General features: G+C 35.9%; 1 protein-coding gene and 1 pseudogene across 2 annotated transcripts; both read right to left on the bottom strand.

The window, feature by feature from the left end:
* Positions 1–1372: 1372 nt before the first annotated feature.
* LOC145736548 (uncharacterized) lies at positions 1373–3672 on the bottom strand. Its single transcript, XM_081990993.1, has 2 exons — positions 3287–3672; positions 1373–1884 (listed from the first exon to the last, which is right to left on the bottom strand). The coding sequence occupies exons 1-2, from the start codon at positions 3417–3419 to the stop codon at positions 1601–1603; spliced, it is 417 nt and encodes a 138-aa protein (XP_081847119.1). The 5' UTR covers positions 3420–3672; the 3' UTR covers positions 1373–1600.
* Positions 3673–10214: 6542 nt separating this feature from the next.
* On the bottom strand, positions 10215–22309 carry LOC145736225 (uncharacterized; annotated as a pseudogene). Its single transcript, XR_014179852.1, has 5 exons — positions 21967–22309; positions 12895–13933; positions 12544–12837; positions 10289–10397; positions 10215–10223 (listed from the first exon to the last, which is right to left on the bottom strand). The product of XR_014179852.1 is annotated as an uncharacterized LOC145736225 (transcript).
* Positions 22310–22526: the final 217 nt, after the last annotated feature.

The raw sequence follows: 22526 nt of genomic DNA, 5'->3' as shown, positions 1-22526 counted from the left end.
TCTTTGACAAACGTTGTTATTAATGCCGTCTTAGCTTGTTTGATGCAATTTACTAACTCTGTATATTCTTTTCATAGTTCAAACTTTTTTTTTTTTTCAAAGTTACAATACATACTAATTATGACATACCCGGCATGTAGGTAATGAAGACCTACATTTAGAAATACCCGGCGCCTCCACCAAGTTGTCACGATCTAATTTTTAGAAGTAACGCGGGGACGTGTAGGCTGGGGTCGTAGTCAAGTTAAACTCAAAGATTGGATAACAAAAACAACAACGTTTATTCATAGAGAAAGATTAAATGAATACTGAATTTATAAGACGCATTGTCAGACATAAGTTGGTTCAATTCAAATTATCTTGTACTTACATGATAATTAGTTCACAAACCATTTTGGACGAGGGTAAGTGTCAGGGTAGAGTTCCCTTAACTTTCGCGACCGAACCGTTTAGTTTTCGCGGATAATTTCTGACTAACTTTTCTTTCCCAATTTCTCGGCTATTTATTGGTATTGCGATCCCTTAGTCAGTTCAATTTCTTAATTGCTTGTCTAAGCACTTGGATCATTGTCCGAACAATTGATGACTTATTGCTGACCGGCGATTGCAACACCTTAGCTAGCTTCCGTTCTAAAAGGTTCGATTGCTTATTTTGCAACCCAAGTGGTCGACGACTTGTTTCGGTCAGTGGCCGATTATTTGCTGACTAAGTAATTAACGAAAATCTACTTGTGACACTATTATTAATCAAAATCATTTGTATAGGCAAATTGTTTAATGAAAGGTGATTCTCATTTTGACGGCCATTATTTCTTTTATTGTTACATTTTCGAGTACTAAACAATCTTCTTTGAGGTAATATATGTAGGGTTTACTTTATTGTGATGTGGAAAAGGATCACTAAAACCCCAGTGGATGGTATAGAAGGTATTTAATAGGATCGGAGAAATTCGGAGAATGACGGTACAATTGAAAATTAGACTAAATAGCTCCCTTCTTGTGTTAAAAACTACGGCTTAATAACAGGGTGTAGATCACGTCTTCGTCTCTTATTTGATACGCTAGTTTTAAAGGCCGTTTTACGTCTTTTTAAATTAGATTTATTAACAGCCCCGACCGTTGGGTTTTGTATAAAAGACGGTCGCGCACCGGAAAACGGGGATTTTTGATCGCTTAAAGATTGACGCAACTTTACTAGCCGAACCGTGCCGTTAGTAAGTCTTCTAGAACCGTACCGTTATCTGTAGTAATTTTAAAGACTGTAAATTGGGGCACTGTCAGTATTTTTCCGGGGTTTTCCGTTGGGGAATTTTCAGTATTTTTCCGGGGTTTTCCGTTTGGGGCATTTTCAATATCTTTCTTTTTCAAAGAATGCTACGTCTTCATCATTCCTGTCTATATTTGAGACCACTTTTGATTTTTTCATTTCTATTTTTTCTTTTTCTAAAGCCAACAAATTCTTTCCTATAATATCAATCTGACTTGAACGTTTTCTGTATCCAAGATCAACTTTTCTTGAAGGGATCGAAGCTTTATTTGTAGAGCAGGAATGAACATTTATGGTAGCTTCCGAAGAACATCCAATACTTGATATGTGGGACTATGGCGTTGGTGGTGGCGATGTAATTTCATTGTCCGTTATTTGTCTGTCTGGGTCCTCGTCGCTGTTATCAACCAAATTTCCATTGTTTTCTTCCAAATCGCTCAAATTACCAGCTGTAGTCCTTTTTTCAAAAATGTCTCTCAAAAACAATAAACTTTTGAAATAAGGCCATTCCACAGTATCTTCAGGCGGTTCTCCTCCTGAACGCATAACCGGAAGCTTATCAAAATGCACTTTAAACTGTTGTCGTAGTACCTTCCATGTCTTTTTAGCTACTGCAACTGAAAAATATTTAGAAACTTAAAAAAAGTAATCAAAAACCCGACTAAGCACTAATTGATCCGAAAAGTGAGAAATAAGATTAAATTCAAAGCGATAAAAAAAATCAAAAACTCGATCAAACAAAATTATTTTGGGCTGCCTAATTTTCTTAAATCTGCATGGCACACTTTTCATAATTAATGCAATATGTAATTCTTACAGAACTGAATTGCAAATTCACTTTTACTTAGTAAAACTACATTTTTTAAATAATTATAATTGAATATTGTATTTTTTAGGTTTTTAGCTACGGGAAACTCATTTAAAAGCCTGGCATTTTCTTTTCGAATGGGAGCAACCACTGTTGCAATAATTGTGAAGGAAATAACGACTTTATATTATTAGAGGTTGCAAACAGTCCCATACTGTTTGCAACCTCTGCATATGAAGACACCCACCGAAGAAACTTTTAAGAACATAGCAAAAAATTTCGATGAAAAATGGCAGTTTCCACACTGCATTGGTGCCATAGACGGGAAGCACATTCGAGTAAACTGTCCTACGCACTCAGGAACAATGTTTTTCAATTACAAATCTTATTTTTATATCGTACTGCAAGCAGTTACCGATGCCAATTGTAGATTTACTTGTATTGAAGTTGGAGCATACGGAAAGCAAAGCGACGGAGGAACGTTTCGGAATTCGCAACTTTACAAGTTAATGGAGAAAAAAAAACTAAACATCCCAGATGAAAGTCTGCTTCCACAATCCGATATTAAAGCCCCTTTTGTATTTATTGGCGATGAAGCATATCCCTTATTAAAAAACTTGATGAAGCCATTTCCAAGAAACCATCTCACCGATGACAACGAATTATTTAATAAGAGGTTGTCAAGAGCACGTAAGACGGTTGAATGCAGTTTTGGAATTTTGACAATGAAATGGAGAATATTGTGCAAAGCTATTGAAACACATCCTGACAGCTGATATCATTATTAAAGCTGTTTGTATTCTTCATAACACCATAATTGACAGAGAAAACATAGTAAATAAAATTGAGACTGAGGCACCAACGGATAGTGCAATACTTCCTGATATTGAAGCAACAAGAAGAAACAATCGCGCATCAGTGGAGTCTGTTGCAGTCAGAAATGCTTTCAAAGAATACTTCCGGAGGAGACCATAAACCTAGGATGTAATTACAGTAATATTTACAGATATTAGGTACTAAAATTGGTGTTACGAAAAAATGCCTTTATAAGACATAAACTAACTAATACATATTAATGTAATACAACATTAATAAACTAGTACATTATCCTAACCTTACAACTAGTTAAAACCGATAATTCCCGTAAATTTTCCGAAATATAAAAGTTTTTCAAATTTTGCCCAACTTAATCTCTTCCTCTCCTAACTTACTTGTTATTTTACAATTTGTTGCAACCTCTACCCAGCACTTATCTAGAACGTATCTATTATGGTGAGATTTATGACGCTGATCCCAAATTGGAGGCTTTCGGTAAATCTCGCTGATTAATAAATCTTTATCCATAATAAAACTTTACACACCAACGCTCGAAATAATAAATGAATACACCGACTGCTACTTGTTGACAACTTCTTGTAGTCTGGAAAAATCCGCGCACTGTGGTGTGTGACCTTCAGCGGACCAATCACAGAGCGAGTTCCAGGCAGCTGCCTGCTAAAAAACAAAACATTTTGTTCTTGGAGTCGCGGCGAGTGGCGCGGCGAGGTGAAAGGCTAGGTGCATTACTCCAGTATGTTTTTCCTAATGTGTTTCAATGGTTTTGTTTCATAGTCGCCGTGCGGCGAGCAGCGCGGCGAGATGAACTACTCCAGTATGTTTGTACCCTTAGATGAAGGGCCTGGCATATTCCATAAGCACTCTTTGTCAGTTACTGATATATTGTGATGTCCAAATAACACTAAAGTGGCTATATGGTGGCATTTTATTTCCCTAGGACAAGAACATGTAGCATCCAAAATGTCATATCCTCTGTGAAACGAAATCTGGAAAATAGATTATAATCAATTACAAAAAACAACAGAACCTTTAGTAAAACTCACCTCTTGCTGATATGTTTTGTCTTTCATACTACCTAAAATACCTCTCAACGTTAATAAATCAAATTTAATTTTTTTAACATGGTTTGATTCCAAGGCATTTTCTCCCTTTTTTATAATTTTTTAATCATTATCAAAGAATTCAGTAATGCTAGAGGGTTTAACAACATATTTGGCAGTCATCTTTGCACAATTTTTGAGTAAAGGGCTTTTGAAAACGTCTTTAATCTCTTAATCCACTCAGGAACAATAATCATCAATAATGGGAACAACACTAACCTCAAAAAAAGTTTTGATCCAAATATTTACTGGCAAAAGGAAAGTAGCAACTGGTATTTTTCAATAATAGTACAATAATTACCTGACAAACCCCAAAACAAGTAAAACTTCGTGTTCGAGTGTAATAAATCTATAATGAAAGTATATCTTATGGCCATTTACACAAGTTTTATTTACTGTTTGGTTTCAAAAAAAAATAAAGCTGCTGAAAGTGTAATGTGTGAATATCCCTTATACTCGTATTACATAAAAAATATGAATTATGTAAAAAAAACTAAAATATACACTACAGAATTAATCTTCTGTTCTTCTTTTTAAATATATCCAATACTTCATTGGCATCAATATCTATCTCATAGTGAATATTAATGAGAGCCAAGCCGTTCAGTCTGTCCTCACTCGTTGTGTTCCTCAAGTAGTTTTTAAGTGTCCGTAGGCTTGAAAAGGTCCTTTCTGGTGTAGCAGTGGAAACAGGTAAGGTAGCCAATATTTGCAATAATGTATAAATATTTGGATATAATTTTTGATCGCACTTATCTAAGCATTCTAAAGCAGATTTTGGAGTAGGGGAGGCGATAGTCATAGCTGCTTTCCACACGTCAAGTTCTGCTTTAATGATAGAAATATTTCTTTCGGGTAACACCGGCGAATACATAGAAAATTGCTTCTTCAATTTCAGACATGGCGGCAAAATTTGGAGGTAACACACTAGATAATATCAATACTACTTTACGGTGTTTCGCAAATCTCTCGATTAATTGTTGAATTCTGCTCTCTAGAAATGGGATGAATAAATTTATTCTTCTCTAGTACGTGCATATATCCGAAGCAGGAGTGTTAGAGCGATTTATTTGTCTTCCAACGATACGTGGCATTTGCAGTATACCACCATTTTCTTCGAGTATCACCTTTGCGTCTTCATACAGATAAAGGTACTCTTCGTCAACTTTATTTCTCAAAAGTTGCAAAGCATTAATAACATCATCCACGTGGCTGAATGCTGTTATGAGGTCGGTGTTAACTGCTTGTAGTTGTCTTGATAGCGACAATGTATAGCTCATGACTTTTTGGAGAATCACTAGGCACATAACAAAATTCGAAGATCGAAGTGTGTTGAACATTTGGACAGCTTGCTGCGATGTTCCTTTATTGTGGTTAGATTGGAGTACTTCGAGAGCATTCACAATGGAGAAATTTCTTTAAATCTCATAACAGCTTCATGCTTGTGAACCCACCGTGTTTCACACATTGCAAGCAGGCTTTTTTGATGGTCAGCCGGTAATAGCTCTCGAATTTTACCTTTCAAAACGGCAGTGCGTTGAGCAGAATGTCTAAAGTAGGAACCAACAGACTGTACGACCCCAACGTAATTTTGCACATCTGTCTGTGAACAAGAGTCAGCAATAGCAAGATTGAGAGAGTGTGCACTACAATGTACATAAAGAGCTAAAGCACATTCTTGACAAATATATGCCTGGGCACCGTGCAAATATCCACTCATAGCTTCAGCCGCATCGTAGCCTTGACCAACCATATGAGAACATTCAAGAACATGCTTTTTCAGAGCTGTAATTGTGAGATTTGCAGACCGGATCCTGTCAACAGTTGGAATGTACTCGAGGAACATCTCTTTAACTTTATGATGTTAAACATCTTTTGAATCTATATATCGCAAGCACAGCGAGACTTTGCAAACAATTTTGCTTGTTGAATAATTTTAGGACCAATGTCTATTATTTCATTTTGGATCTGAAGGCTTGTGTAAAGGGTATTCTTTTGAGATGTGGCCAAATGCTCAGAAAGATCTTTTTCCCCAGATTCGGCTGCGTATCGCAACAGTGCTCGAAAATTACCATCATTCTGAAGTGGTTGTTCAGACTCTGGTGTAATGTTGATTCGCCCCGAATCAGTTTTACCTCTAAAGGGTATGCCTTGTTTGCCGCAAAAAATTATTACTTTCACAAACTCGCTCAGCGACAGGTTAATTAACAGGCGACATAATTAATCTTTTTGAACTATTAATAAGTACTTATGGACAATCTGGCGAACCCCGGTTTCTATACGAAACTGTCATTCTGTAATGATTTTGTAATTTTGTACTAGGTAAGCTTCCTTTTGTTTTTTGTATAACTTTTTTTAACATTCAACATGTTCTTCTAGCCCCTGTTGATGAGCTGCTTCTGCGCTCGTAACATGTTGGACATTTTTTAGAGAGGTTTAAGACCTAAAAAATTTATTGATGAGACGACGAGTGAGAATACACTACTACTTCAATCTAAATCGCTTATTGTTTTTCGTCGTTCACACATTAATATTTCTTTATAATCGTGTGTTGCAAAAGACAACAACGCGCAAACTTTTCCGCTCCGAAGTTCGAGCAATCTTTTAACCCAAATTACGACTTTAATTTTTAACTTGTTTGCGTGATTTTTTTTTATTAAATAGCTAAAGGTGTGGGGAATGTGCAAAAGTTATTTTTGTCGCCAAAAAAGTTTTGCAGGTAGGAAAAATAGTGACTTGAAAATTATGGTAATTTTAACATTTTGTTAAAATGCCTCTCAATAAGACGTTTTGCTTCACCGATTCCCTTAAGAAAGGGTTAACATCCATCCATACATGATGGAAATTATGCGATCTTCAAAATGGACTAAAAATATAAAAACTATATTCACAACATTAAACGTGTCAACTACAAAATACAATACAGTAACACAATACATCACAAAGTATTATTATCTAAGACCGTCAATGGAAGCACTGCGTCTCTGTTAATATTTTATTCCTGAGATTGTGTTACATCGCTAGATGGACCGGTGGAAGACACTAATAAGAGATCAGACAGGGTTTATTCGAATGACTTCACCATTACAGGCACGTTCTCATGTTACTTCTTACTTGTACAAACGTTGCTCGCAGAATGACGTCTTCCCGCCATTCGCCATACAAACCACCGAAAAACCAGAAATGCCAATCTAGCGGGCAATGTTGCCAATGTACACAACAATTAGGAATTCTTCTACAGAGTAATAACATTTAAAGTGAAGAGTGAAACATGGTGCAATGTTTTGAACTACCAACATTATAACATAACACAACATTATAAAAGCATGTTTAGAGCTAAGTTAACTGTTTTTATTCAAACTAACATTAATACTATAGTTCCAATATTAACATTCACTGAAAAGTGAAAATCATTGCAGTTTACAGTGTTCTTTTATGTTTAACACAATATAACATTATCATCATTAGTTGATTCAGTAAACTGCATTTCTGAACCTTAAAGCTAATATGTCTTACGAGTAGGTATATGTAGCCTTATTTAAAAGCATGTTAAGTAATAGTAGTAATATTTTTTAATAAAGTAGTTTGTGGTGAGTTTAAATATTAGCTCTAGAAAACACTTATATGAGACAATATCTACCTATCAAGTACTATGCTTGTAAAGAAAACATCTTTGTGCTGCTGCTATGTTTTTTTTTAAACAATAAATCCAATACTTAATGAATCTAAATTTTTTGATATTTCGTTTCGTAGAACTTCTTTCGCAGAAGAATGTAATGCCTCCACTCTGTGAAGATAGACTACTTTAATGAAGAGAGAGAATCAAATAGTAATACAAAACCACGGACAACGCCTGTAATCCCTTGGGTATTAAGTGCATATAGTGCACTCGAGCATTCACTGTGACGTCATCCGGCGTATCGCATTGAGGAAAGAAGTTCCGCTGATAGACAATCTTGGATCTGTTGTGATGTCAAATGCCAACTTGTCACTTTGTTGTTTTGTTTTTGTTTTGTTGTGTCAAAAAAAATTACATGCAGCTGAAATAATTATTGTATTTTTATTATTCACTAAATTCAGGTAAATGTATATTTTTCAATGGTGATAATGCATACAACGCCTGCTAGCCCAGGTAAGATTACAATCGCAATTTCATACCTAATGTCGGAGCCAGCAAATTATTGTTTAAAAAGAATAGATCGTTGTTTGTGGCAGCTATCAGTTCATTTTTCATACGGTAGGCGGCGCGTCGATTAGTTGACGGCGTGTGTATCGCGCGCAAAAGGTGGGAGTGAGGTTAAGAAAAGAGGAGAGTTGTTGTTGAGATAACCAGAGAAGGGGGATGTAACACGTTTTGGGGTTTTCCGAGTATTTTAAGGACTCTTGTTATTAAACCAGTGTTCTTTTTGAATCGGGTTGTTTTATTGTGCCCACTCGTCAAAGACCGGACAGTGATTACCAGGATCACCTTACGTGGCTTCAGGAAGCGGTGTTTTCTTGAGATGGCGCGACATTAATTGGCGACCGTGACAGGACAAAAACGTGATTTTCCGGGTTGCTTTTCGGGCGTGTGGTTGAGTGAAACTCAGTAGAGAAAACGGCACACATTTAGACTTGGCTTAACAAGTTTGCAAAAACCGGTACCGGCAGTGTTACATTACCGATTGAAAACCATTTGCTAACCTCAAAACTTGATTTAGAATGGGTGAACAACTGGATATTAAAGTCAAAAGTCGCAAGGTATTACGATCCACGTTTACCCGTACTACCACCGCTCTCGAGAGGCTTTTAGCTGCCGAGATACGCGATATTTCCGAAATCGATACTACCTGGGACTTATTACGGTATAAATTTGATGAGTTAAGTGCTTTGGAAATGGTGGCGAACGCGTCGGAGATCGAACTTGAACGGGAAATAGAATATCGGGATGGTTATTTCAAAACCTTTTCTACGTTCCGGTCCAACATAGATAAACTCTATGGTAATACAGCTGCAGAAGTGAACACAGTTGACAGCACAGGTACCCATAACAGCCACAACTCAGGTGTAAATGAAAATTCTACAGGTAGGCGTAAATTTAAGTTACCTCGAATAGAATTTAAGCACTATGATAGAAGTATACGAGGCTGGCTGGCATTTTGGGCCCAATTTCGGAAGGTCCATGAGGATAAGTCAATTCACAATAACGATAAAATCGAATATTTACTTCAAGCTACAGTTCAGGGCAGTAGGGCCAGACAATTAGTCGAAAGTTACCCAGCCATGGGCGATAATTATAGTAAGATTGTGGAGAGTATGGAAAGTAGGTTTGGCAGAAAGGATTTGCAGATTGAGTTTTATGTTAGGGAACTTTTAAGGCTCATTTTAAGCAATTCTGCACGTAAACTAAAAATAGTCGGGAAATGTTGATTTTGGATTGGTCGAGGTTGTATATTAATAGGTCCTCGTGGAAATGCAGGTTTGTTTCCGTAATTTGGAAATGATGGCTGATTTATTAAACATGTTAGGTTGACTAAACCGATTGTAAGTTAAGTTTTGATTAAAATGATTTGGAATCGGGTGTCTTTGCATATGACTTGCATTAGGTTGGTAATTTCGGTTGTAAGGTGACATACAGGGGTTTACGGGTGGATAATACGATTTATGTTGTGGTTTGTTATGAAAAGCAGATTTATCTTGTACTGGATTTTTGAAAAGGTTTTGGGTGTATTGAAAGTTTTCCTCTTCAATAATGTAATTCATTGCAGTTTCAATGCAATCGGGATTTTTCAAACGAATTATACTTTGCAAAAATCCAGGTAAGTTTCTAATGAAAGTTCTCAAACATAGTGTATCGTATTGCCGTAAATAAATCACTTTAGTGGGTTGGTCCATTACGTTAGTTGGAAGTGAATTAATTTTTTGAGCGAGCGTGCTTCTTAGAACTTGTATCCTTTTAGCAAATTCTAAGGAACTTTCACTTTTATGAGGAGTTGCCATAAACAAATCCTGTTCTAGACATTCTAAATTACGTCTATCGCCGAAACAATCTGACAAAGCTGTTTTAAGTTTGTTCCAAGTATCTAATTCGTTTCTTGAACCAACTAAAATTTGAGCCCTATCAGTAAGTTTTATTCTTATAGTACGAAGTAAGTAGTTTCTTAAAACATTGTCATTAGGTTGACCATATGTTGAAAAAAGAAAGTCCCCAGCTGATAGAAAATTATTCAATCTGATAGAATTTCCATCGTATAGAAGAATAGTGTCAATAAACAATTTAAGTAAAGTATAATTTACTTGAGGTGCTTGAGAAGCGTTAGATGCGTTCTGCATGTTGGAAGATTGTCTTAAATTACTAGATAAATTTAAAGTATTATCAAATTGATTGACTAAATCTTCAAGTTCTCTGTTCATTAACAGTTAGTTATTTTTTCTTACTTTTTCTTCTAACTTTTCTTAAAAAAATAAACTTAAAATTATTTCTACTCTCCTAACCAGGGAAAGTGGAAAAGCGACAGGAATACTGGGGCACTCACCCTTGGTGTTGTCAGTCTTTTCTTCCTGCGTGGTGATCCTCTAGAGCCTTATGTAGCACAACCCAAATTGAGGAAGTGATGTCCTGTTGTTCGGTAACACACGCACAGCAAACTCAATCACTTTTCGGAGTCCGAAACAGTCTATCACGTTCGATAAGAGCTGAGTAGTTGAAACTCGCGTTAACAATTGAATCGTTCCGATAACGTGACTTCGATTGTAACTGCCCTTATCCTACCGACTGCGCCAATTATAAGTTTGAAAATACAAAATCCGTTTTTAAAAACTTTTATTTCTCCTAACTTGGATGTGAACTATGGCAAAGCGGTCTAAAGAATGATTTGATTTGATACAATGGGCTATACTTAATACCTATGCACTGCTAAGCTAAGCACTTCTACTATACTAGACACTGGTCAGCTGTAATGGGTCCATAACTTCCCATAAGAGGTATTTTTTGAATCGCCATGCTCTTCTTCAATGATTTTCTTCAACTTTTAGCAGAATATTCAAATCCATATTTTCATCTCTTTCCATTGTTCTTTTTTGTCTCAATAGGCTGGATGTTCGTTGAAACTTTTCATAGATCCTATAAAATGTTTTCTTATCTGGAATATGCATCCGGGGGTTAATTCTATGGAGTGCCCTTTGAGCAATTTTAACGTTATTATTTGTTTTAATAAATATTTGCAGAATAAATTGTTTTTCTCTTTCGGAATAAGGCATTTTAATAAAAATAATGTAATATTCCCGCAACGTGTAACTGTCACTACTGTCAGTAATAAACAAAGTTTTTGTTTTTTCGTGACCGCGTAATTCACCGCCACCTAGAACTGGAATCTATCGAATATTTTCTAGAATCTAGCAGCTTAGTGGAAATGCGAATATTTCGAAAACCATTACATTTAGGTATAGGACTTTGCGCATGCACTTGGTGATCTGTATATTGCTCCAAAGATTACATCCTGTTTATTAAAATTAACTTTTACCAAAATTGACCAAAAATTTCCCACACATGCATCACACTTAACAACACTTGAAGGCAACTCCTGTCGAACGTATACAATTACTCCTCCCGTGTGACGGCTGTTAGAGAAACAAACAAAATGTCTATAGTCCGGAATCGAGATTTCGCTATCTTGGAAGTCTTCCGTGATATGGGTTTCAGTTAAGCACACTACCAAGGGTTTCTTTGCGTGGAGTAAATTTAATATTTCTGTCATTTTGCTGCTTAGACCTGCTACGTTTATGCACAAACACAACTCTTCTTCACTTCCATGTGATTGCTATATACCAGGTGTCCAAGAGCACCCTGGATGGAAGTAAATAAGTTTAGTAGAGACATTGAATGAGGTTATGAATGCAACTTACCAGATTTTTGGACTGTGGCTACCGATAAAGTGTTTTTGTCACGATTTCTTTGTATTTTCTTCGCAGTATGTGGGTAGTAACTCAAAATTATTACTCAATAAACTTGTTTTGAATGTTTGATTACAGAATGACTGACAACGATTTGTTATGATTTTGAAAGGTTGGTAGCACTACCGGATATAAACTTTCCTTAACGACCGCTTGGCAGGAGATTTAAAATTTCCGAATTTTAGATCCGTTTTTCGTCTTAATGGTCAAATCTACGGTATTGAAAAAATTACAAGTAGATAGCCGAAAATGTGCTTTACAACTTTTATCTAAAGCGTTTTTCCATTAAATAAACCGTACAGGCGCAAAAAAATCAAAACCGTTTTCCCATGTTAATCTCCTATGTCCAAAGTGCTCTTGGACACCTGGTATATTTAATTTTTTGCTTTGCCTTTTGAACTTCTCTTTGGTAGCATCTGCAGCGCCTGTCAAAAACTGTATGATCATAATTAATTTCGGATAATTTCAAAACATTTTTTGCGTATTTGCAGTTCACACAAGCTTTTATTTGCGTATTGCAATCCTTCAATTCATGTTCTGCACCACATTTTGGACAAGTTGGGCTCTCTTGCGTACAGTTGCCAGACATATGGCCGTACTTCCAACAATGAAAACATCTCAACACACTAACAAACTCGTAAACTGGAAAGCTTTCCTAACCAAAGAAAACTCTTTTCACATGCATTAGATGACTGAAGGTATCTTGAGAGGCCTCCAACAGAACATTATTTAACTTTTTTCCAGCTGGTATATATTTCTTTACAAAGTTAATCTCTGGGTTATTTATGGTTTCCATTTTGTTTTTAATTCTCGTGACGAAAGAGTCCGGATCCGACAAACAGTCATTCGGTACACCAACAACAACGATTTTGGGTTTCTTCATTTCTGGTATTCTTATTTCATACTTATCAGCTGCTAGGGTCGACTCAAAGGCCCGCTGGATCTTTTACAGCGATTCGTGCGTATCGCATTCTATGCGAACGCTGCCCTGAGCAGCCGGTGCAATTTTGTTTACATTTACTGCTATTTTTATGGGATCTACATTTTCAATAACAATTTTTTTTGTTGCTTCACTGCTCTGGGAGCTATCTTTTGGTCTAATTATTAGTGGGAGATTTTTACTTCGAACAACATCACTCCAACTTTTATTTTTCTGATTGTTATTCGATTGTACCAGCTCTAAGCACTCCATTGTTTTACTTAGAATTTCTTCACTCTTCTTCTCTATTGCAGTCATCTTTGAATTCATTTTTATGGATTCCCTGGCGGTAGGCAAACAATCATCACACACAAACCACAAATTATTACTTTCCACTACTGCTTTAGAAGTTGTGTCTTTGATTCTAACACACATAGTGTGAAAAAACCTTTCACAAAAACTACATTTTATTTGTTTGCTATTCACGATAAAATTATCTGCACTGTTATAATGAAACCTCACGTTAATGAGATTTCAACATTTTTAAATTAGATTGCTCAAGGTCGTGGATTAATTGCATGAGTTCATAATTAGCTATAGATGAACACACTTGGATATTTTGCAGGAAATCAAACGAACCGTTAGTTGTATATGTACACGTGTATATTACAAGGAAAATTTTACAAACAAACTACAATTTTACAAAATATTTATAGAATTTACAAAAAATGCCGAGAAAATAAAAAGACAATTGAAGTAAAATTTGAAATTAAATTAAAAAAAAACAGGAAAAGTTTTCCCAGTGCCAAACTGTAACTGCCCTTACCAGTTCTCAAAGACGATGTTCGGGTCCTGGAACCTCCAGTATCCTCTCCCCAGTAGTCAGTAGTGGCCACCGCTGATTTCCAGGTAGGAAATGGGGTCCAGAGACTGGTGACAGGTACCTAAGGCAGAAAACAGCAGAACACCAGGGAAAATGAACAAACAGCTTCAACACTTGTTCTGGCAACCAAAAAGGTGACCAGAGGTGATGACAAGTGTTGAAGTTGTTTAGAGCAAACTAATATAAACTAAAAAAAAATTAATAAAACTAAATCAAGTGAGGAATTGTGGTGGTTCGACTCTGACCTTCTGAAACTCTGTGGCCGGTGGTCGGCTTTTCCAACACGTGGCACAGTGGTTAGCCGTAATGTTATTCGGCGGCCAAAAGAGATTTAAATATTATTTTTATATTTTATTTTATTCTATGCTGTTTTTTAGTAAACTTTTCTGTTAAATTAAAAATACTAAAAAAAAAATTATTACATGCAAGAGCGCATGTGAAAGCATAGATTTTTCGCATTTAACATAGAACTTATTAAATTTCATTCTTGTTGTGTCTCAAAAAATTTGGGTTTTTATGTAATATTTGAAAAGCAACAATTATATTTTATTTTCTAAAACTGAATGACATCTCTTAATGTAATATGTAGTAAACTACTTATTACAATTTAAAATTCGCGCCATTATCAAGTGACGGGTGTGACATGACAAGTGAAGTTTAAGCGGAGAGAGAGAGGGACAGAGTGAGGTTAAGACGGGGCGAGAGAGCGGTCACGGTTTTTTTCAATTTTTGCCTTTGCATCTGGATAATAAATAGAGTTATCTAAAAGTGTGCCTTTATTCAGTCATCCAGACAAGCCATCCTACAGTTTCAGAAGTGGGATTACGGATTACGGATTACGGATTACGATTACCAGGATTATCGCAAAAAGTGGAATAACCTCGGTTACTATCGAAAAAGGCCCTCAACTTCAAAATTCGTTTATGTCGTTTATGATACGTTTACATCTTAATAAGTTTTATGACCCGATTTTAAGTGAACTTAAGAAATGGCAAATACAGGGGACGAAAACTCTGAATCAACCCATGAAGTGGAAGCAGAAGATCTGGTAGGCCTAGCTGTTAGGGCTGTTTTAGCAGCACAACGACAAATTGGTGGCAGCACAACCCCCCGTTTTCGGAATGACGAATTAGCTGCATTATTGCCTGAGTTTAGTGGCCACCAGGATAATGTATGCAATTGGATTCAGAGAGTTGATGCAATTCAAGCAACATATGGAGTGCCCAATGAAATTATACAGCTGATTGCTATGGGTAAGCTGACTGGCAATGCTCGTACTTGGTATCATTCAAAACCTGATTACATTACAATGGATTGGCCCATGCTTAAAATTGAAATACAAACTATGTTTGATTCCCGGCCGAACAAAATAGTGCTACTCAAGTCTATGGAAGCTCGCCGATGGAAAAAATCAGAAAAGTTCTCCACATATTTTACTGACAAGGTTATGATGTGTAATCAGATAGGATTACCTGATGATGAGATTATTGAGTATGTTATTGATGGATTTAGTGACCCTCACCTTCAATCACAAGCCAGAATGAAGGGATTTACAAGTTTGGCAGAAGTTTTGTCCACAATGAAATCAGTCACTTCTGAAGACAGATCTACTTTTGTCCCAAGGACTTACCACCACCCAAGGACTACAACCCAGGCATCCTCTGGAGATTCTCGTCCAGAACGACCTTCCCCAGTCCGCTGTTTCAATTGCAGCCTGACAGGGCATAAGGCCACTGAGTGTACTCGTCCTAAAAGGACTCCTGGCTCTTGTTTTGAGTGTGGCTCCATGCAGCATCAGTTACGAGACTGTCCAAGAAAACGTAGACCTGAGCATCCACCTGCAGATTCCACCACCCACCTGGTAAGCCCAACAACATTAACACCAGCCTGTAGAACTGTTGTGAAGATGAGACCACTGCCAGGTAACTTAAAATTTGAAGTAAATGCTTTTCTTGATTTGGGAAGCCCTGTATCTTTTATTAAAGAAGATTGTGTACCATGTTATGTTACTTTAGCTGAAACAAATGATAGTTTTACCGGCATGAATGGTAGTGGGTTACAGATTTTAGGTTGTTATGAAGCGGAAATTGATGTTGACCAAATTACTTCTTTATTAACTAAATTTTATGTCATACCTACAAGTGCAATGTCAGATTCTTGCTCATTAGGTAGAGATGTGTTGTGTAACCCTACTGTTAGTTTTACTATTAATCAGGGTAAAGTATATTTAAAATTTCTTGATAATGATGTGCATTATGTTGAAAATGAAGTTTTGAATATCCAAGTGGATCAATTTGAGGAAACTCGTATTAATCTAAATTTGAATATTAATCCACAGTTAAGCAATGAAGTAAGGGCTACTATAGAACAAAATTTATTTGAAAATTATGTAACAGCACCTAGGCCTGAATTTCCCATTACTGACTTACAAATGAAACTTCTGATTGACCCTAAACATGTACCTTTTTACTTTCACCCTCGTAGACTTTCATATTCAGACAAATTAGAGGTGGACAAGATTACTAAGGACTTACTGGACAGGAAAATTATTAGGAAGAGTTCATCCCAATACAGTTCTCCCATTGTTTTGGTAAAGAAAAAGTCAGGTAAGTTGAGGCTATGTGTTGACTTTCGGGAATTGAATAAGTTGACTGCTAGAGACAATTTTCCCATGCCTCTAATTGATGACCAAATAGAGCAGCTACGAGACAAACAATACTTTTCACGACTAGATCTCAAAGACGCATTTCATCATGTTACTATAGACCCTGAGTCAATCAAATAAACCAGCTTTGTTACACCTTCTGGCCAGTTTGAATATCTGAAAATGCCTTTCGGACTTAAAAATAGTCCAGCAGTTTTTATGCGTTTTGTGAATACAGCTTTTCAGAATATGATTGAACAAGGTAAAATTATTATTTATATTGACGATATACTGATAGCCACAGAGACAATTGATGACAACTTATCCATATTGAATGAGGTATATAAAGTTTTAGTTGACAATTTACTTAGCTTACGATTTGACAAATGTACTTTTGTGATGAGTGAAATTGTGTTTTTGGGCTATTCAATTAACCGATCCGGAATTCGACCGAGTCCGGACAATGTAGATTCAGTTTCTTCATTCCCTTTACCTCAAAATTTTAGAATGTTACATGGATTTTTGGGACTTTGTTCCTACTTCCGCCGTTTCGTCAAGGATTTTGCTATTTTAGCCAAACCATTGTATGACTTGTTGAAATTTGAGAAATCTAAGAAAGAGTTTTTGTTCAACCAAAGTTGTTTTGAGTGTTTTGAAAAGATTAAGCAAATTTTAACATCTGCTCCAGTTTTGGCCATTTATTCCCCACATCTTGAAACTCAGCTTCATTGTGACGCTAGTTCAATAGGTTTTGCATCAATTCTTATGCAAAAGCAAAATGATGGACACTTCCATCCAGTTTTCTATTTCAGCAAAAGAACTACTACTGATGAGTCGAAATATCATAGCTTTGAATTGGAAGCACTTTGTATAGTTTATTCCTTACAGAGATTCAGAATTTATTTAAAAGGGATCCAGTTTAAAATTATCACTGATTGTAACAGCCTGAAATTGACTTTAGAGAAAAAAGATATTAACCCCCGGATTTTGAGATGGACATTAGTGTTCCAAGAATTTGATTATACACTTGAACATAGAAAAGCAGAGCGTATGAAACATGTGGACGCTCTTAGTCGTTGTTTTCCAGTTTTTAATGTTTATTTTGTTGAAAATAGCTTGGAACGGAATTTATGTGTTGCTCAGGAAAAAGATGAAAATATTGTAAAGATTCGTGACTTGTTAATTACTACTGAACATCCTTCTTATGAATTAAGAGATGGATTGGTGTACCGAAAGTACAATTCTAAACTGTTATTTTATGTTCCAAGATGTCTTGAGTCAAATGTTATTCGAACGTGTCATGATGATATTGGACACATTGGAGTTGACAAAACCTGTGAGGTTATTTTAAGAACCTACTGGTTTCCAAACTTAAAGGACCGCGTTAAAAATCACATAATAAATTGTTTGAAATGTATATTTTATAATTCACGAAGTGGAAAAGGTGAAGCAGTTTTACACCCAATCCCTAAGGGTTATGTTCCTTTCGACACTATACACTGTGATCATTATGGTCCCCTGGAAAAAACAGGTAAACAGTTTAAATATATTTTTGCAGTGATTGATGGATTTTCCAAGTTTGTTAAATTTTTTCCTTGTCGTACAACTAACGCCGCTGAAACTATTCGACATTTAATTAGTTACTTCAATAGCTATAGTCGACCAAATAGGATTATAGCTGATCGTGGTTCCAATTTTCGATCAGAGGAATTTAAGACTTTTCTTGATGAGAACAATGTTCAACTTATTTTAGTAGCAGCCGGAACACCTAGAGCCAACGGGCAAATCGAGAGGATTAATAGAGACTTACGACCGATGTTGTCAAAATTATCTCCTGAATTGAATAAATGGGATCGTGTCCTTGCAGATGTTGAATTCGCTTTTAATAACAGTTTTTCTAGATCTATTGGAAATTCTCCTGCTGTACTCCTTTTTGGCATTCACCAAAAGGGTAAGGTTTTAGACCCTTTAAGTGAATACCTTAGATCCCAGAATGACTGTGTACGAGACTTGGACGAAGTTCGTAATAACGCCTCACATAAAATTCTCCAGTTGCAGGAGTATAATAAACAGTATTTCGATCAGAAACATAAGACACCTCATGTTTATAAAGAAGGCGACTACGTCGTGCGTGTAAATATTGACGTAACACCTGGCTTAAATAAAAAACATTTACCCTTGTATAAAGGTCCTTACATTGTCACTAGGGTTTTGCCCAATGACAGGTACGTTGTAGAAGACATTCCAGGTTTTCAAGTCACACAAAGACCTTACAAAAGTATTCTAGATTCTTCCAATTTACGACCATTCACTAACTTTAACTCGACTTATGATGACCCTGACAATGACTCACAATAAATCCCTACTATGTAGCCTGATTTTCCCTGAAACTTTGAATTTGATTATGTTTGTAGTTTATTGTTATGAAAACTTACGGATTATGTATGGATTATGTTTGTAGTTTACTGTTATGAAGACTTATGTTAGGACGGATTATGTTTACCTATACGTCATATGGTTAAGATTTGCTTATGGTTTTGTTGCTTATGTTAAGGCAATCATTATGTCAATGTTTATGAATTGTTAAAGCGCCTTTTTGATATTAAAATTATGTATGCTAGACCGATCGAGGACGAACGGTGGTCAGGAAGGCCGAACTGTAGTAAACTACTTATTACAATTTAAAATTCGCGCCATTATCAAGTGACGGGTGTGACATGACAAGTGAAGTTTAAGCGGAGAGAGAGAGGGACAGAGTGAGGTTAAGACGGGGCGAGAGAGCGGTCACGGTTTTTTTTCAATTTTTGCCTTTGCATCTGGATAATAAATAGAGTTATCTAAAAGTGTGCCTTTATTCAGTCATCCAGACAAGCCATCCTACAAATATAATACTTTTATTATACAATGTGATAAATTTATTTTATAGATTTTTAATAATGTAATTATATGTTTTTACAAAATAAGTACCTATGTTATTTAAAAATGTACAAAATAGTTTGCGACGCTTTGCGACTCTCCAATTTTAGGATTGATGTAGTCTATAAGCTTTGGTCTTATGTATCAAAGTTTTGGCAGTTGCCGAAATTTGCCTATTTAGATTTTATAACGTATTTCAGTCAAGTGGGTCATGCGCGCCAATAAAACAAATGTATGCCGTTGACGTGGACGTTGACAGATCTTGTTTTATTTGAATTAAATAAGATTGCTGTAGTACAACCAGTAAAAATCTATTGTGAAAATGTTAAAAGTTCGTAAAAAATATCTGTCGGATAATATTATTAGTTTAAACGGAAGTGAGGATAGGCTTTTTCGTAACCTAAAAGAACGGTTCAAAATTAGTACCGATGACTTCAAAATTGTGAAACGTACTTTACAGAGAGATTTTTTACCCAAGTTTAAACGTAAGTGGAAGCAAGTCAATAGAACTAAAGAACAATTCAACAAAAAGTTTAAACATTGGTTGGAAGGTGAAATAATATTTAAAACTACATCGACAGTTTCGACTTCCGCAGGAAGACCGACCAAAAAATTAGAGGAGTGTTCAGAAAGAAGTAAGCGCAGAAAGTTATCTAAACTGGAAGAAGTAAACAACATATCAATAGCAGAACTTCAAGGTTTATTGGAAAGAAAATTAAGGGTAGAAGGGAAGAGAGATGAAGCAGAAATCGTTCGAGAAGTGCTTTCAATGGGAGCACATAAATTTAAAGAACAGTTTAATGAAGATAGTATTAAGCAATTTTCTCGAGATGACGCTTTGGCTTTAATAACCGATGCGAATTTATCAAGGTATCAATATAATAGTATAAGAGAACAATGCTTATTAAGAAATGCCGATTTATTTCCCAGTTATAATCAAATTTTTCGAGCCAAATCTGATTGTTATCCTTTATTTATGAAAATTACTGAAAGGGGCGCTTCTATTACACTTCAACATCTTTTAGACCACACTATTAAACGACTGGTGTTAACAACTGACGTACAAAATACAGTCCTAGGAATGAGCTCACAAGATCTTATGTTATACAGCAAATGGGGTTGCGATGGATCTTCGGGACATAGTGCATATAAACAAAATTTTAATAATCCAAATATATCAGACGAGTCAGTATTTATGGCATCTTTAGTTCCCCTTCAGCTAGTTACTTCGGAAAATGTAATCATTTGGAAAAATCCGCATCCCTCATCGTCTAACTACTGCAGACCGATATTTTTTGAATTTTTAAAGGAAACACCCGAAAATGTAATAGACATCGTTAATAATTATCAAAAACAGATTGACAACTTGAAAGAGACAATTGTATCACCATTAAATTGCCAAGTTGTATTTGCAGTGCATCACAACTTATCTTTCACGATCATAGATGGAAAGATATGTCAAGTTTTAACAGAAACCTCATCTTCAGCATGTTGTCCGATATGTAAGGCAAAACCATCCGAAATGAACGACTTGGAAAAACTTCGAAATAAAAATGTAAATACCGATGCATATAAATATGGCCTTTCATCTTTACATGCTTTAATCCGGTTTATGAAATGTATCTTACATATATCATATCGTTTAGATTTTAAAAAGTGGAGTGCTAGATCCAGTGTTCAAAAAGACCTTTTAAAAAACAAGAAAAAACGTGTTCAAATGGAACTTAAACAAAGACTTGGTATAAATGTTGACGTGCCGAGACAAGGAAGTGGAAACTCAAACGATGGCAATACTGCTAGAAGATTTTTTAGAGATACTCAAATAGTTGCAGAAGTAACAGGAGTTGATGAAGAGCTCATTATCAGGTTCTCTACTGTACTTCAAGTTTTGATAAGCGGAAGAGCAATAAATGAAGAAGCCTTTGATAACTATGCTCAAAATACAGCAAACATTTTTGTATCGAAGTATCGATGGTTTTACATGCCTTCTTCAATCCATAAAATACTTTTACATGGGTGTGGTATAATACAATCTGCTTGTCTTCCGATTGGACAACTCAGCGAGGAAGCAGCGGAAGCAAGAAATAAAGATTTCAAAAAGTTTCGTCAATTTGGTTCAAGAAAATGCTCGCGAGTTGTCACTAATGAGGATATTCTACATTATCTGCTAGTATCATCCGATCCGTACTTGACTAGTCTGAGAAACCGATGGAAAAAATATGTCAGTTTTGAAAGGAGCGAGGAAGCCACAAAACTTCTAATTTCATAAGTATGTAAATAAAATCATTTGTTTTCGAATTTTAAGTTAAGTTAAACTCAAATTTGAGGAAATTAAATTATAATTTTTTATTATATTATCAAAACTTGTGTGTTTGCAAATTGTAAAGTTAAAGTAGTTTTTCATAAAACTTCTTGGTAACTTAGGAAAATATTTTTAAAAAAATAAAAAAGAAAATAATAACTTGAATTTTTAGGTTATATTGGGTTTTTGTAAAATTCATTCTTCTCCGTAGAATTTTATAGTGAATTACTAAAATTGTGCATAATTTTTCTCTTTACAAACAGATAAAACAATATTTTCAACAAATTTCAGGGATCTGTACAAATTTTCACTTATTAAAAGTAGTGTTTTATATTATGACCGCAGGCGTCCATAAGACCGTACCACTGTGCGTGGGTTGGTCCGGAAAACTCTGGACGAAGCAGTCCCGGGTAGGCTTATTCAATCCCCGATTGAAAAGTTTTTTGGTCGGAAAGCCCCTAGATTTCTGGTCAGAGAGCCCTTAGATCTCCGGTCGGAAAAGTCTTTGAGTCTCCGGTTGGAAGGTCTTTGAGTCTCCGGTTGGAAAGTCTTAGAATCTCCGGTTGAAAAGTCTTTGAATCTCCGGTTGGGCCGAACACAATACTGTGTTGGAAAATTGGGCCGATACAAAACAATTCAAAAGAACCAACAATAAAACCAATTTACCTGTAATTCGGCCAGATGATCACGGATTAAAAAAACTTAAGACACACACGCGCCACACCGCCCAGAAAAAAAAAGGTCAGATGTCAGCAGTTCGGGTGCTGTAGTGGTAAAGAGACCTATATCACAAAGTGGGGTGATTAAATAGGCCACATGGCACCTGACACAAAGAAACACGACCACAAACCGACGCTTCCCCGACAAAAATCGAAACTAATCACGTGACTACGGCACCTGATAACTTATCAGGTCACG

Source organism: Ips typographus, linkage group LG12, assembly GCF_016097725.1.
Source record: "Ips typographus isolate SLU linkage group LG12, UJ_Ityp_2.0, whole genome shotgun sequence".
NCBI lineage: Eukaryota > Metazoa > Arthropoda > Insecta > Coleoptera > Curculionidae > Ips > Ips typographus.
The sequence above is the reverse complement of the archived record's forward strand: the minus strand, read 5'-3'. Positions and strand labels throughout refer to the sequence as shown.

Excerpts from the sequence above, each read along its gene's own strand:
- LOC145736548 (XM_081990993.1), bottom strand. The coding sequence starts at position 3,419 with ATGGATAAAGATTTATTAATCAGCGAGATTTACCGAAAGCCTCCAATT. Across the intron at positions 1,885-3,286 it reads AACAAATTGTAAAATAACAA|TTGCAGTAGCTAAAAAGACA; the intron begins GTAAGTTAGGAG and ends AATATTTTTCAG.